General features: G+C 49.8%; 2 protein-coding genes across 2 annotated transcripts in view; one reads left to right on the top strand and one right to left on the bottom strand.

Annotated features, from left to right (window-relative positions):
* Positions 1 to 12,217, top strand: part of CHRNA3 (cholinergic receptor nicotinic alpha 3 subunit) — a 14,676-nt gene extending 2,459 nt beyond the window's left edge. Inside the window, exons 4-6 of the mRNA XM_049614423.1 lie at positions 667 to 776; positions 5,001 to 6,012; positions 11,775 to 12,217. Coding sequence (XP_049470380.1) covers positions 667 to 776; positions 5,001 to 6,012; positions 11,775 to 11,903 — 1,251 coding nt within the window. The 3' untranslated portion in view covers positions 11,904 to 12,217. The remainder of the gene's footprint in view (positions 1 to 666; positions 777 to 5,000; positions 6,013 to 11,774) is intronic.
* The window catches only part of CHRNA5 (cholinergic receptor nicotinic alpha 5 subunit), a 59,423-nt gene continuing 50,633 nt past the window's right edge, over positions 3,529 to 12,318 (bottom strand). Inside the window, exon 7 of the transcript XR_007454197.1 lies at positions 3,529 to 4,343. The gene's annotated coding sequence lies outside the window, so the exon portion shown is untranslated. The remainder of the gene's footprint in view (positions 4,344 to 12,318) is intronic.

Below are 12,318 nucleotides of genomic sequence, written 5' to 3'. Positions count from 1 at the left end.
CCCCCCCCCCCCCGCCCCGCCAGGAAGACTTTGGCCGGATCTAGGCAGATACCTCCCTGGACCAGTGTGACCCTTCGACAGCCCACACAGCCTTTCCACACCCAGAAGGCTGGAAAGCCAGGAGGGCATGGTGCCCGTTCAGCACTCTGTCCACAGGCTCACCTGTCTCTCCTCCCATCTCCCAGCCTCTATTCCCACACACTTCTCAGGCCCCGGTGGGACCATGGCTCCTTCCCCAGAACCCTTCAGACACCAGCCCCACTTAACCTGGAGGTGGAAGAGGGCTGTGTCATTAGCACCCTGCTCCTGCCAGTGGGGAACACGTCTGAAAAAGCTCCCGGAGAGCTGTTTCAGGGACGTAAATGGCAGGTGCTTACGGCACAGACCTGGCCAGCACCAGCACTGACTGGAGGAAGCACTAGTGACCCTCGCTGGTTGGTGAGGGGCTGGGCTTGCCCAGCCACGGAGGCAGTGTCTCCGGGTAGCCGGGAAGCAGCTTGCACACCCAGCCCAGTGCCATCTCCCCCACAGGCGCCCACGTGAGAAGTGGGGCTCCTGGGGTCTGCAGCGTGGAGGTGGGGGCTTCCCCAGAACAGCCGGTCTCCAGGAAGGGGACCGTGCTGTCCTTCCGCTGCTGCCTCCTCTCTCCCTGCCTGCTCCCCGCAGATTTGGAATGACTACAAGCTGAAGTGGGACCCCTCTGAGTATGATGGGGCGGAGTTCATGCGTGTCCCCGCACAGAAGATCTGGAAGCCGGACATTGTGCTGTATAACAAGTAAGGGACTGCCTGGCCTTCCTGGGACCTTTCCCAAGAGGGCTTCGTTGATGTGTTAATTCCACAGGTGTTTACTGAGCACCTGCTATAGGCCAGATGCCGGAGAGAGCCACCCTGACTCCAGGACTTCACCACACACTGGGGGACAGGCATGAACTGTGATATCCAAATGTGCAGTAACAGACCGGATTGGGGGGGGTGGGGGGAAGGGCGGTCTGCTGCCAGGGCCCTCACTGGCACTTGCCCTTCCCTGTAGGTCAGGACCACGGACCACTGGGTTCCTCTGCCCCTGGTGACTGAGACCGCAGTTTCAGGAAGCCTCTCCGCTGTATCTCACAGCGTCTTCCTCTCCAGGCGCAGCCTGCCCATCATGGTGCCCCCTAAACTGGCCTCTTTCCACATTTAAGCGTTGTTATTCGGCAAACATAAAATTTAATGGATGTTTTACAGTATGTACTAGTTTGTTCTCTGGGTATTGAAAAACATCATTTTTATACCTGTGCTTTATCTCTAAGGTTATGTTTTAACCATTAAGCATTTATCAGCAGAGCACTTCCTATAGAATTAATCTGATTTTAACGACTGAAAGCATTTCCGTGTTTAGGTTTTTATGCCATATTAGTACAAACTCATATGCTTTAACTATTAGGACTGCAGAAGCTATGTTTTTGGCTGAGTCCCACTTTCTGGTCACTGACTAAAAGAAGGGTCTTTAGCCACTCCAAAGATGGGCCGTGTTTTATTTATTGGCTTTCCAAGGAAATACATCATTCACAAATGTTTCTTTCAGGCAACTTGTATTTATAAATTTAGTCCTCACAGAACTGGGACAAGGTAAACTCAAGTGGTTTGCAAAACATGAGCAGTCTTACCAGTCTTCTGATCCACAGGCTCTTAGGGAACTGGGCAGAGTGTTGAGAATTTTAGCTAAGCTAGAATTAAGAAAATGTGCAAAAATTTTAATGTCATGATTTGAATTTTTTTTTTTAACGTTTATTTATTTTTGAGACAGAGAGAGAGAGACAGAACATGAACAGGGGAGGGTCAGAGAGAGAGGGAGACACAGAATCGGAAGCAGGCTCCAGGCTCTGAGCCATCAGCCCAGAACCCGACGCGGGGCTCGAACTCACGGACCACGAGATCATGACCTGAGCCGAAGTCGGATGCCTAACCCACTGAGCCACCCAGGCGCCCCGTGTCATGATCTGAATTTTATAGCTGTTTCCTAGACGGCAATCTTGAGTGAACAGCTGGAGGACTTCAGGCTGTGAGTTTAACGGTGCTGCGTCACAGTGAAATGATTCAAATTGAATGTGGTGAGGAGCAAATATCGTAAGGAATTTCCTTTGAGTCTGAAACTGAAGATAGGTTGTAAAGAAAGTCACCCAACCCCTCCAAGTTAGAAGTCGTTTCTCGGGACCGATCCTCCGTTGAGAGTCTCTTCGTGTTGACAGGAGAAACACCTTTTACGTCCTCGTGCCAAAGCTTCCCCTATGGTTTGTTTTCTCAAGTTCATTCTCTACCAGGATCCTCAGAAAGTGCTCATGGGCACAAGATGCCTTATGTTCTTACATGTTTATAATTCACTGCAGCCTTTTAAGAGAACATGTTCAGGTTACTTAGCTGGATAGAGAAACTCCTTGGCTGAAATCTTCCTTCATGAAAATCCTCTAAAAATGCCGACTGCTCCAGTATGAAGTGTCGCTGTCAAAATCTGATGCCAGTCAAATTGGGTGACATTGGAAGACAAGGGGCACTCTGCCGATCAGCATGTGGGGACCACAAAGTGAACCAGCTCTGTCCTGGGCGAACCGGGAGGCACAATCCTGGCAGGGGGTGTTCTTTCAGCTCAGGCACCCAAAGGCTTCTTCCTTCATCTGGAAAGTCAGCTGTTTGACTCTGTGCCACAGATGTGACACGTCTTTACTCCAGGAAAGCTGGTTTCAGGTTCTGGGTCTTAGGATTTGTTCTTTTGCTTTGGTTTTTCTCTCCAGGAACTCCATCTTCGTGTACGTCAGAACTTCACCCACATTCTCTGTTCTTCTTGCTCAAGTTCTTGTTTCTGTTTGACGTAAAACTTGTTCTCTCTCTCTCTGGTTTCATTCCTGTGACTGCGCTTTCTCTGGCACCTTGTTTCTTTTAGCCGTTGCTTCTAAGATGGTTTTTGACTCTTTCCTAAGTTGCCGGCTCTTGATACACCTGCTGTTGTCTGGCCAGGTTATTTAACATTTTCTGATTATGCCGCTCCTTCATGGCTTCCAGAGATCACTTAGCACTTCTTAATCTGTAATCCCAGGTAGGTTGTCACTGTCACCTGTTCTGGGCCTGTCCTGTTGGGGTATGGCTTCTCTGCTTGTGATTCAGATATTCATCTTCACGCATTTCTTACAATATTTCTTACAATACAATCTAATCCTTTTCCCCTGCTCTTGTTGAAATAGGTGGCCTTTGCTAAACGTTTAGGACAGGCTCCCAGACGGAACAGGGTGGGTGGGGGTCTCTTCATCAGCTTGAGGGCCCCTGAGAAGGCAGGCTTCTGGGCCTGAGCCCAGCCGCTGCTGGATGCCTGCTTCTCTAGCTTGTAACCCATATTTCTCTTCTCAGCCTGTTTCTGACCTAGTTTAACTTGGGTCCTACCCTAAGCAGCGTTTTTCTGGGCGGGTCTCAGTCCTTCCAGAAGGGAGTCTGGGCGGGGCGGGGAGGAACCCTCGAGCCCACACCAGCCCCCGAAGGCCTTCCCTGCAGACCGCACCCCAGGGCCCAGCAGGGTCTTGGCCTTGCCCGTCTACCAGTGGCAGAGAGCAGAGGCCCTGCGCTCTGACCTTTTGATCCCCGGTCAGTAAAGCGAGGGGCTAGACTAAGGCAGGTGCTGGCATGGGGCTCCTGTGAAGGACTGGGTCAGTGTTTTACATCTGTGGGCTGGCCTCTGCCTCTGAAAGCAGCCTCCCTGTAAATGTCTTCACAGAAGGGGCAGGCCTGCGGGCCGCACTAAGAGGTCCCCTTCTGTCCTGACGTTTTGTTGACCCAGGACACTGTCTTCCAAGGCAGTGAGGGCTGCATGGGCCCTCCCCGCACCCCTCCCCTTACCATGTGAGGACGGAGGGCACAGCAGGACTGTTGTGAGGACCAAACATGAACAAAGCCAGCAGGGCCCCTCTGGACAAACCGGCCGACCAGACAAGAGGGAGGTGGCAGCTTGGGGTCTTAACTGGTAGCATCTGTCCTCCACGGAGGCACAGGAAGGGGAGGGCCAGACAGCAGATGGAGGACATGGGCAGGACACGTCCCCTCCTGTCTCCACGTGTTACTAAATCACGGCAGGAACACACGGAGATCCCTGCATGTTTGGGTCTGTCACGTGCGTCAGCTCTTCAGGCAGATGGGTGGTGGCTCCTTCTAAAGGGTCTGAACTCTATGCCGCCAGCAGAGCTGACCCAGGGACATGTGTGGAGCCTGCCCCGGGCAAGGCCACCACTTGAGGGCCGGCTGCTCTGACTCTCGGATGCAGGACTTGGTACATCGGTCTCTGCATAAAAGGAGAGTGTGGGTATTGCAGGGAGACGAGACCTGGAGAGAAACCAGGGAAAGATCAGGAAACTGAAGGCACGGGAGCCCGTTGTGCTGGATTTGAAAGACAAGGCATCAGAAAACATGATTGTTCAACCCGGGGGGGGGGGGGGGGGGGGACACAGGGTCACAGTTCAGGTCTGGTGGGAGCCCATCTGCCAGGGCTCAGTATGGTGGGAGTGGGCTCCCCACAGCTGGGCCTCACGCACGTGTGTGCACATACACAGGAGGTGCCCACGTGGAGACTGAACGAGGCTTTAACGGGATCCAAACCGCAACAGAAGGAGGGCCAGATATCCCCAAAGGTTTCCTGCCTCGAGGACAACATTCATCTCATTTCTTTAAAGGGGGAAAAATCCCTTTCTGGCACTTGAGACGGTCTCTGTCGATATCAAGGCCAAGTTATATTGAAAACAAACCAGTGACCTGCCAGGGGTGGGGGAAGCATGTCCGATTGTTGCAGGAATGGAGCCTCGGGCCTCAGTGTCCCCGTCGGTCAGTGGGGAGGTGAACCGGGTGACCGTGCATGGCACATGGGGCTCTCCCGTTCTGTGGTTTTATAAGCCACCACTTGCTGCCTACTGCGGGTGGTGTGAGAAGCTGGCCCGGGCGACCGCATGGTAACGACTGTGTGTCATTTGCCACCTGTCTCTGCAGTGCTGTTGGGGACTTCCAGGTGGACGACAAGACCAAAGCTTTACTCAAGTACACAGGGGAGGTGACTTGGATGCCCCCCGCCATCTTTAAGAGCTCGTGCAAAATCGACGTGACCTACTTTCCATTTGATTACCAGAACTGCACCATGAAGTTCGGCTCCTGGTCCTACGACAAGGCAAAAATCGACCTGGTCTTGATCGGCTCTTCCATGAACCTCAAGGAGTACTGGGAGAGCGGCGAGTGGGCAGTCATCAAAGCCCCGGGCTACAAGCACGACATCAAGTACAACTGCTGTGAGGAGATCTACCCCGACATCACGTACTCGCTCTACATCCGACGCCTGCCCCTCTTCTACACCATCAACCTCATCATCCCCTGCCTGCTCATCTCCTTCCTGACCGTGCTGGTCTTCTACCTGCCTTCCGACTGCGGCGAGAAGGTGACCCTCTGCATCTCGGTCCTCCTCTCGCTGACCGTGTTTCTCCTGGTCATCACCGAGACGATCCCTTCCACCTCGCTGGTGATTCCCCTCATTGGCGAGTACCTCCTGTTCACCATGATTTTCGTGACCCTGTCCATCGTCATCACCGTCTTCGTGCTCAACGTTCACTACAGAACCCCGACCACGCACACCATGCCCGCATGGGTGAAGACTGTTTTTCTGCACGTGCTTCCCAGGGTCATGTTCATGACCAGGCCCGCGAGCAGCGAAGGCCACACCCAGAGGCCAAGGCCCTCCTACAGTGCTGAGCTCTCAAATCTGAACTGCTTCAGCCGCACGGAGTCCAGAGGCTGCAAGGAAGGCTGTCCCTGCCAGGACGGGATGTGTGGCCACTGCCACCACCGCAGAATAAAAATCTCAAACTTCAGTGCCAACCTCCCGAGAAGCTCCAGTTCTGAGACTGTCAACGCTGTGCTGTCCCTATCTGCTCTGTCACCGGAAATCAAAGACGCCATCCAGAGTGTCAAGTATATTGCCGAAAACATGAAAGCACAAAATGAAGCCAAAGAGGTAAGGATGTGTTATTACATCAGTCGTTTGTTCATTCGACAAACATCTGAGGTGGGTCAGGAGTCAGCAGCCTGTGCTTGGACCGGCCCCTCCATTTACCAGGTAGGGGTCCCTGGACGTGTGCCTCACTTACCGGAGCCAGTCCCCTCGTGCGCACAGTGGGACGACAGAGCCCGTCAGTGTGCCCTGGCGTTGGCCCCTGAGCTGCCAGCCGTCTGGGCCATCAGGACAGTGCCAACACACTCGGTCAGGAGATGAGCCGGAAAAGGGCACGAGACCAGCCGGTTTGACAGCTTTTACTTTCTGATTGTGTTTTTTCCCTTACTGAGGTATAAAGTGTATGCCTGTTAAGTGTACACGTCTTCACATTAGGTGTCCTCCCATGTAACCCTGAGTGCAGCAAGCACATGGGATGTGTCCCGTGCCCCTTCCCAGGCAGCAGCCCCTCCCCCTTGCTAACCACTGATCTGACCTCCTCGATTGGTTAGTTTTACCTCTTCTTGAACCTCATGTAGATGGAACTCCATACTACAGACCCTTTCACATCTGACCTCTTTCATTCAACAAAATGCCTTGAGGCTTATCATCTTCGTGGTTTTTACTGGTGGATAGTATTCTACGCTAGGGCTGGGCCACCTTCTGTTTGTTTATTCTACAGTTGTTGGACAAGGGCTATTTCTAGTTTGGGGCTGTTGTGAGGAAAGCCTCCATAAATATTCTTACACGTCTTTTGGTGAACACGTATACTCATTTCCCCCGAATGTACACCTAGGGGTGGGATTGCTGGATCACTGGAGAGATGTATTTTTAACTTCAGCGGCTACTGTAAGGTTTCCGAAGTGTCTGATGCATTGATACCCCACCCTGGGCAACGTTTGAGAGTCCACTTGCCGCACATCCTCACCCACACGTGTGAAGGGGTCCCTCATCGCCGTTTAATTAGCTTTTCCCTGTTGAGTAACGATTAGGAATCTTCTTCCTATGCTTACTGGCCATTTGTACATCTTCTTTTGTGAATTATCTAGTCAAACTCTTTTGCTCATTTATTTTAATTGGGTGAACTTCGATTTCCTCCGAAGATCTTATGCTAGAATTAATGTCAAGTATTAGGAATAGCGAAGTTTTACACTTAATAATATCAAATGTCTGGCTGCTCCCTGACCCTGTTTACCCCCAAGGTTATCAGAATCAGATCTGATAATTTTATGAGAAGTTTTGCTTTAAAATTAATTGGCTCCGCCTTAAGCTGCTTATTAGCAAAGAGCTAATTAACTGATCATTTCAGCTCCTCACACACTGTAGGTGATTACCGTTGACAGGGAATGACTGGGGCCTCTTATTATACCCTGAATGGCACATGAAAGTGAAGGAAACAGGAGGGAGAGAGCAACAGCTGTCTGTCCATGCACCCCACCCACCGGCACAGTTGTGAGCCCACCATGTGACTCTACAAAGGCAGAGCCTCCTGCTGCGCCTGTAATTTAGCCAACAAGTCAGGCACACCTTTAACTTCAGCTGAAGCAACCGCTGGAGCGTAAGTAAATGATCCGTGAACATCTCTCGTTTGTGTAACACTGACAACGTTTGCAGGTGCTCTCTACCCCTTTCTTTATCCATCTTGAAAAGAATCATTTCAGGTAGCAAAAATTTAATAAAGATTGAGATCTAAATACTGAAGACTCCATCAAGTTACTAGAAATTAACTCTATTTCAAAAATTACTTACTAGGCACCTGACAAAGTGTTAGTTTCACGAGGGTCTAAGACCTGTTGTACAAAAGGACGGTTTAAAGATCGTTACTAAAAGGGAAGTCACAACCAAATGCCAAGAAGATACATTAGTGGCAAACTGTGGCAAGTGGTTCATCTCAAGGGGCAACCACAGCTCATCTCTGGTCATCTGTCACCACAGGGGACTTGGGCCCAGTCATAGCTCTCCCATTTTTCCAGAAATAGAAATTGGCCCACAGGCCAGCAGAGCGCAGTCTGTCCATGCTGAGAAGACTCGAGCTATCGGAAGAAGGTCTTCTTTGCCTGTGTTGTGTGACTGCCACGCCACCAACACGGTTTTCCAGAGAGGCTTTACCTTCCTGGGTCTACAGCTCAGCATGGCTGGTTCGCACTGTGTGTGGCCCCCAGGAACCTCACTGAAGGGCTGCTTTCCCAGGCCGCCTCCTGAGGGTGTGGGGAGCCTGTGTGTGACTGCCATGGCCCTCCCGGCAGGGGAACACCATGGTGGCTGCCTGCCTTGGCTGTTCCCTTCTCCGGGCTGTTCGTGTGGGTCACTGCTTGCTCACGTTTGGCCGTATTAGTAAGAAGTTTAATTACTGTTAATACGCAAACTGGGGTCGCACGGAAGCGCTCTTTGTTGGCGGTATGTCTTTCACCCTGGAGCGGGCTCCACCATGCGAGCAGTTCTCTCAGTCTTGGAGGTGTGCCCAGGCCAGAGCCATGGTCTTCTGAGCTGACATTCTGAGATAGCTGGCTTCCTGTTGGGCTGAGACACACATGCATAGACACACACAGATACGTCTCTGCGTGTCTACATCTGTATACAGGTGTGCACGTGTATCTCTACGCGCATATTTTCATTCCTTCCAGTGTCTGACTTTTGATCAGTGATTTGGGAGTTCCCATTTGTTATAACTACTGTTTGATCAAGGCTAAATTTCTGTCATCTTACTGCATGTCTCCCACTCATTTTTCTTCTTTGCCTCAGTTCGTGCTGAGCACTGGGAAGTCTGAATTGTTTCTGCTGGCTGGAAAGCCATGTGTTCCGTTTCTGTTCTGGAAGCTGTGCCTCAGAGACTTAGACCCACAGGCGAGCTCTTCCAGATCAGTCTCCTCACTCCTTTGCATCTTGCCCCTGACCCCACTGTCCTCCCCTCTGGTCTTCCTTACTGCCCGGCCACACTGGATATGACCAGAGCTTCAGTTGTGGATTTGGGGGAATACAGCTTTGGGTTTTGCCAACCCTTTCTCTAGTCTATATCATTTTTTTTTTTTTTTTTTTTTTTTTTACGTCATCTTCACTAAACCACTGACTTACCCCCCTGCCCTCCTGGCTTTCTCTCCGCACTGACCCACCTTGATCCCAAGTGTTCATGGTTAAACCTTCTGAGGCCTGTAGGCTTAAAAGTGTAAAAACTCATTTTTAAGGGAGTTTAGCTGGATACAAAATTCTAGAAGTTCTTTTTCTTAAATACTTAAAAAACCCTCCTCCGTTGCCTTTTTGCTTCAGTATCACTAATGAAGTTTTAAGTTAATCTGAATGCTGTTTCTTTGCGATGAATCGATTCTATCTGGAAGCTACTGGAATTTGTAGAGAAATCCAGTGACCTCAAACACAGTCTGTTGGTGTGGATCTCTCCTAAACTGTTCGGCATCCTTAGGAGCCATTTTATCCTGAGGTTTTTCATCTTTGGTTCTGAGGGAATCGAGGTTTCCTCCGTGAAGATTTCCCATCCCCCATGTCTCTCCCTGAACTGCACACGTCTGCTTCCAGCCCCCCACCTCTTCCTTCCTGCCACCCTCACCCCTCCTCACGGGTTCCTTTCTGCCAGCTGTCCCCATCCTGAGTCTTTTCCTCCACTTTTCTGTCACATTTTTACTTGGTTCTTCTGTGACATTGCTTCATGTTCCCTATGCTCTCTCTGATCTCTGGGGTGTCCTCTGTAGTTTAAACCCTTAACCTGTCTGTTCTGTGAATTTCCTTCCAGATAGTTATGTTTGTATTCTGAGGCCTGTAAACTCACTTTTTCAGGGGCATCAGCCTTGCTGGATGGTATTTGGGGAGGCTCCACAAGGCAGGAGGCCCATGTGGCCAGACTGGACTAGGCCTGCCTTCAAAGGTGCTTCCTTCCCTCCAGGTGACCTTGTCCCTTAAGGGATGTCTCTCAACCTCCCAGCTTTTCACCTCAGCCAGGCTGTCCTCACTCACACATTACCTGCGTCTCTGGGCTGGGACCAGGCAGGGAGCAAAGAGGCAGAGCCGTAGGGGTGAGAACAGCACAGCCCAAATCTCCCCCACCCCCGCCCTGTCCCTGAGGCCCTCCTCTGGCCCCCCTAGTGGAACCCGGCGGGTGCCACAGCCTCTAACATATGGGCTCCCCTTGCTTCTGGGACATCTCTAGGGCCGGGCGAAGAGAAGGAGCCAAGAGCTTGCACTAGTTCACCGTTTTGCCTGACGCTTCTCTGTTATCATTAGTCCCAAAGTTTCCGGGCCCATAGGATGCCTTCAGGACTTTCAGGGTTAGACACAAATTGTCACCCAGCTGTGTTTGTGCAGTACATTTGTGCTCACGTGGAAAACTCGAGTCCCGTCTGTGTTCACCAGGCAAAGCCGTGCAAATTGCTGTCAGAGGAAGATCTGTGGTTGGATGAGGGTCATCTTTTTTTTTTTTTTTAATCAGTGTGACTATCGATAGGTACTATTCATTAAGGACTCTGTGCCAGAACATTATTTCACTTAATCCTCATCATAACCCTCTGAGGGGAGTACTGTTCTTATCTGCATTTCACAGATGGGGAAATTGAGGCAAAGAGAGGTCACATAACTTACCCAGGTTCTCAGACGCTGCGATGAAAATCAAAGCCTACCTGCTACAGCCTTAGGAGGGTTAGCTGGTAGGGGTGGATGGGAACCACAGGTTCATTGTGTGTTTGAGGCACTTCGAAACCAGTCTTAGGAATTCACACAAAGTACTAGCGTTATAATTCTAATTTTAGCCAAATTCCTTAGTATCTTCAGGAGGACACATCTCCAGTTCATGGCAGTAAAAGAAAATCCTTGTCTCCCGGTCCCATTTCAGTGTATTTAATTAAATCACTAAATCACATGCTGCCTCTTTTTTATGTGATTATTTCTTCAAAATCAGTTGATTCATTGGTTCTCTCTTCCTCAATTCAATTACAGTTTCCTTGTCTTCCCAGTTGTCTAGGAGTGTAATTAACATACAATTCTCCTTCCTATTTCAAGCCTGAATTAGGGCTGTATTATAGACAATTAGTCTTGCTCTTTCTACCATCTTTTACTTTATTGTCAGCAATTATTTCTGATTTTCAGCCTGTCCTCTCACTGTTCAGAGTTCCACGATACTTTGGCCTTAGTGTTGAAGAAGATATTTGGTTAGCTGGGCAGGGCCAGGGGGCAGAGGGAGAGAGATGATGGCCTTGCCCTGCTTTACTTATTTCCTTTTGGAACAGATGTTAAATGGAAATTAGTATCTAACACTGGATAAGAACCAGCACTTTGAAGCAATGGTAAACGATGGTTGGATTGTATTAGTTATTCTAACAAAGTCCAGGAGTCCACAAGTCAAGTAACTGGTTGTCCTAACTTTATAAATTAGAATACAGTTTAGAAAAAAATAGGTTATGTATACATGAAGACATTTCTGGTTGTTTCATTTTTTGTTTATTTTTAAGTAAGCTGTATGCCCAACTCAGGGCTTGAACTCACAGCCCTGAGATCAAGAGCTGTTACACCCTACCGCCTGAGCCAGCCAGGCGCCCCAAGAAATTTCTGATTCAAAACAGACCGAATGTGAATATTTTATACCTGCCTCTTGTAATGCATAAAGGGGGACTTGAGAACAGTGTTTCCTCAGACTCCATTAGGAAACAGGGTTTCTTGCAGAATGGCTTCCGCTGCCACCACATATTTATTCGCTATTCAGTTCTGAAAATGTGTCCACTCTGCCCTTCCCTTCCTGCTTTACGTTTTCCTCTTTCATAATTTTTGCTTTTGTTTTTGTTTTCCAGATTCAAGATGATTGGAAGTATGTCGCCATGGTTATTGATCGAATTTTTCTGTGGGTTTTCATCCTGGTGTGCATTCTAGGGACAGCAGGATTGTTTCTGCAACCTTTGATGGCAAGGGATGACGCTTAAGCACCAAACTGTGTTTGCCAGAGGCCTCCTGGCATGCAGAGGGGGACTCGTTTGTTTTTATTGTGTAAAATACACTTGGCCATAAAATGTACCATCTTCACCGTGTTCAGGCCCACAGCTCGGTGGTGTTAAATAGTCATCGTTGTGCAGCCGCCACCGCCATCTCCAGGACTCTTCGTCTTGTAAGACCGCATCTCCGCACCCACTGAACACTAACTCCCTGTCCCCTCTCCCCCTGAAACCCACATTATACTGTTTTGACTACTTTAAGTAGCCAATACTGTTTTGACTACCTTTAAGTACCATATAAGCGGAAGTGCACACTATTTGCCGGCCAGTTTCATTCAGCATCATGTCCTCCGGGCTCACCCATGTTGGAGCAGGCGTCAGAATCTCCTTTCTTTTTAAGGCTCAG

This window comes from Panthera uncia (genome assembly GCF_023721935.1).
Source record: "Panthera uncia isolate 11264 chromosome B3 unlocalized genomic scaffold, Puncia_PCG_1.0 HiC_scaffold_2, whole genome shotgun sequence".
NCBI classification, from domain to species: domain Eukaryota; kingdom Metazoa; phylum Chordata; class Mammalia; order Carnivora; family Felidae; genus Panthera; species Panthera uncia.
Note: the sequence above shows the minus strand (reverse complement) of the source record. Positions and strands in the feature narration are given on the sequence as shown.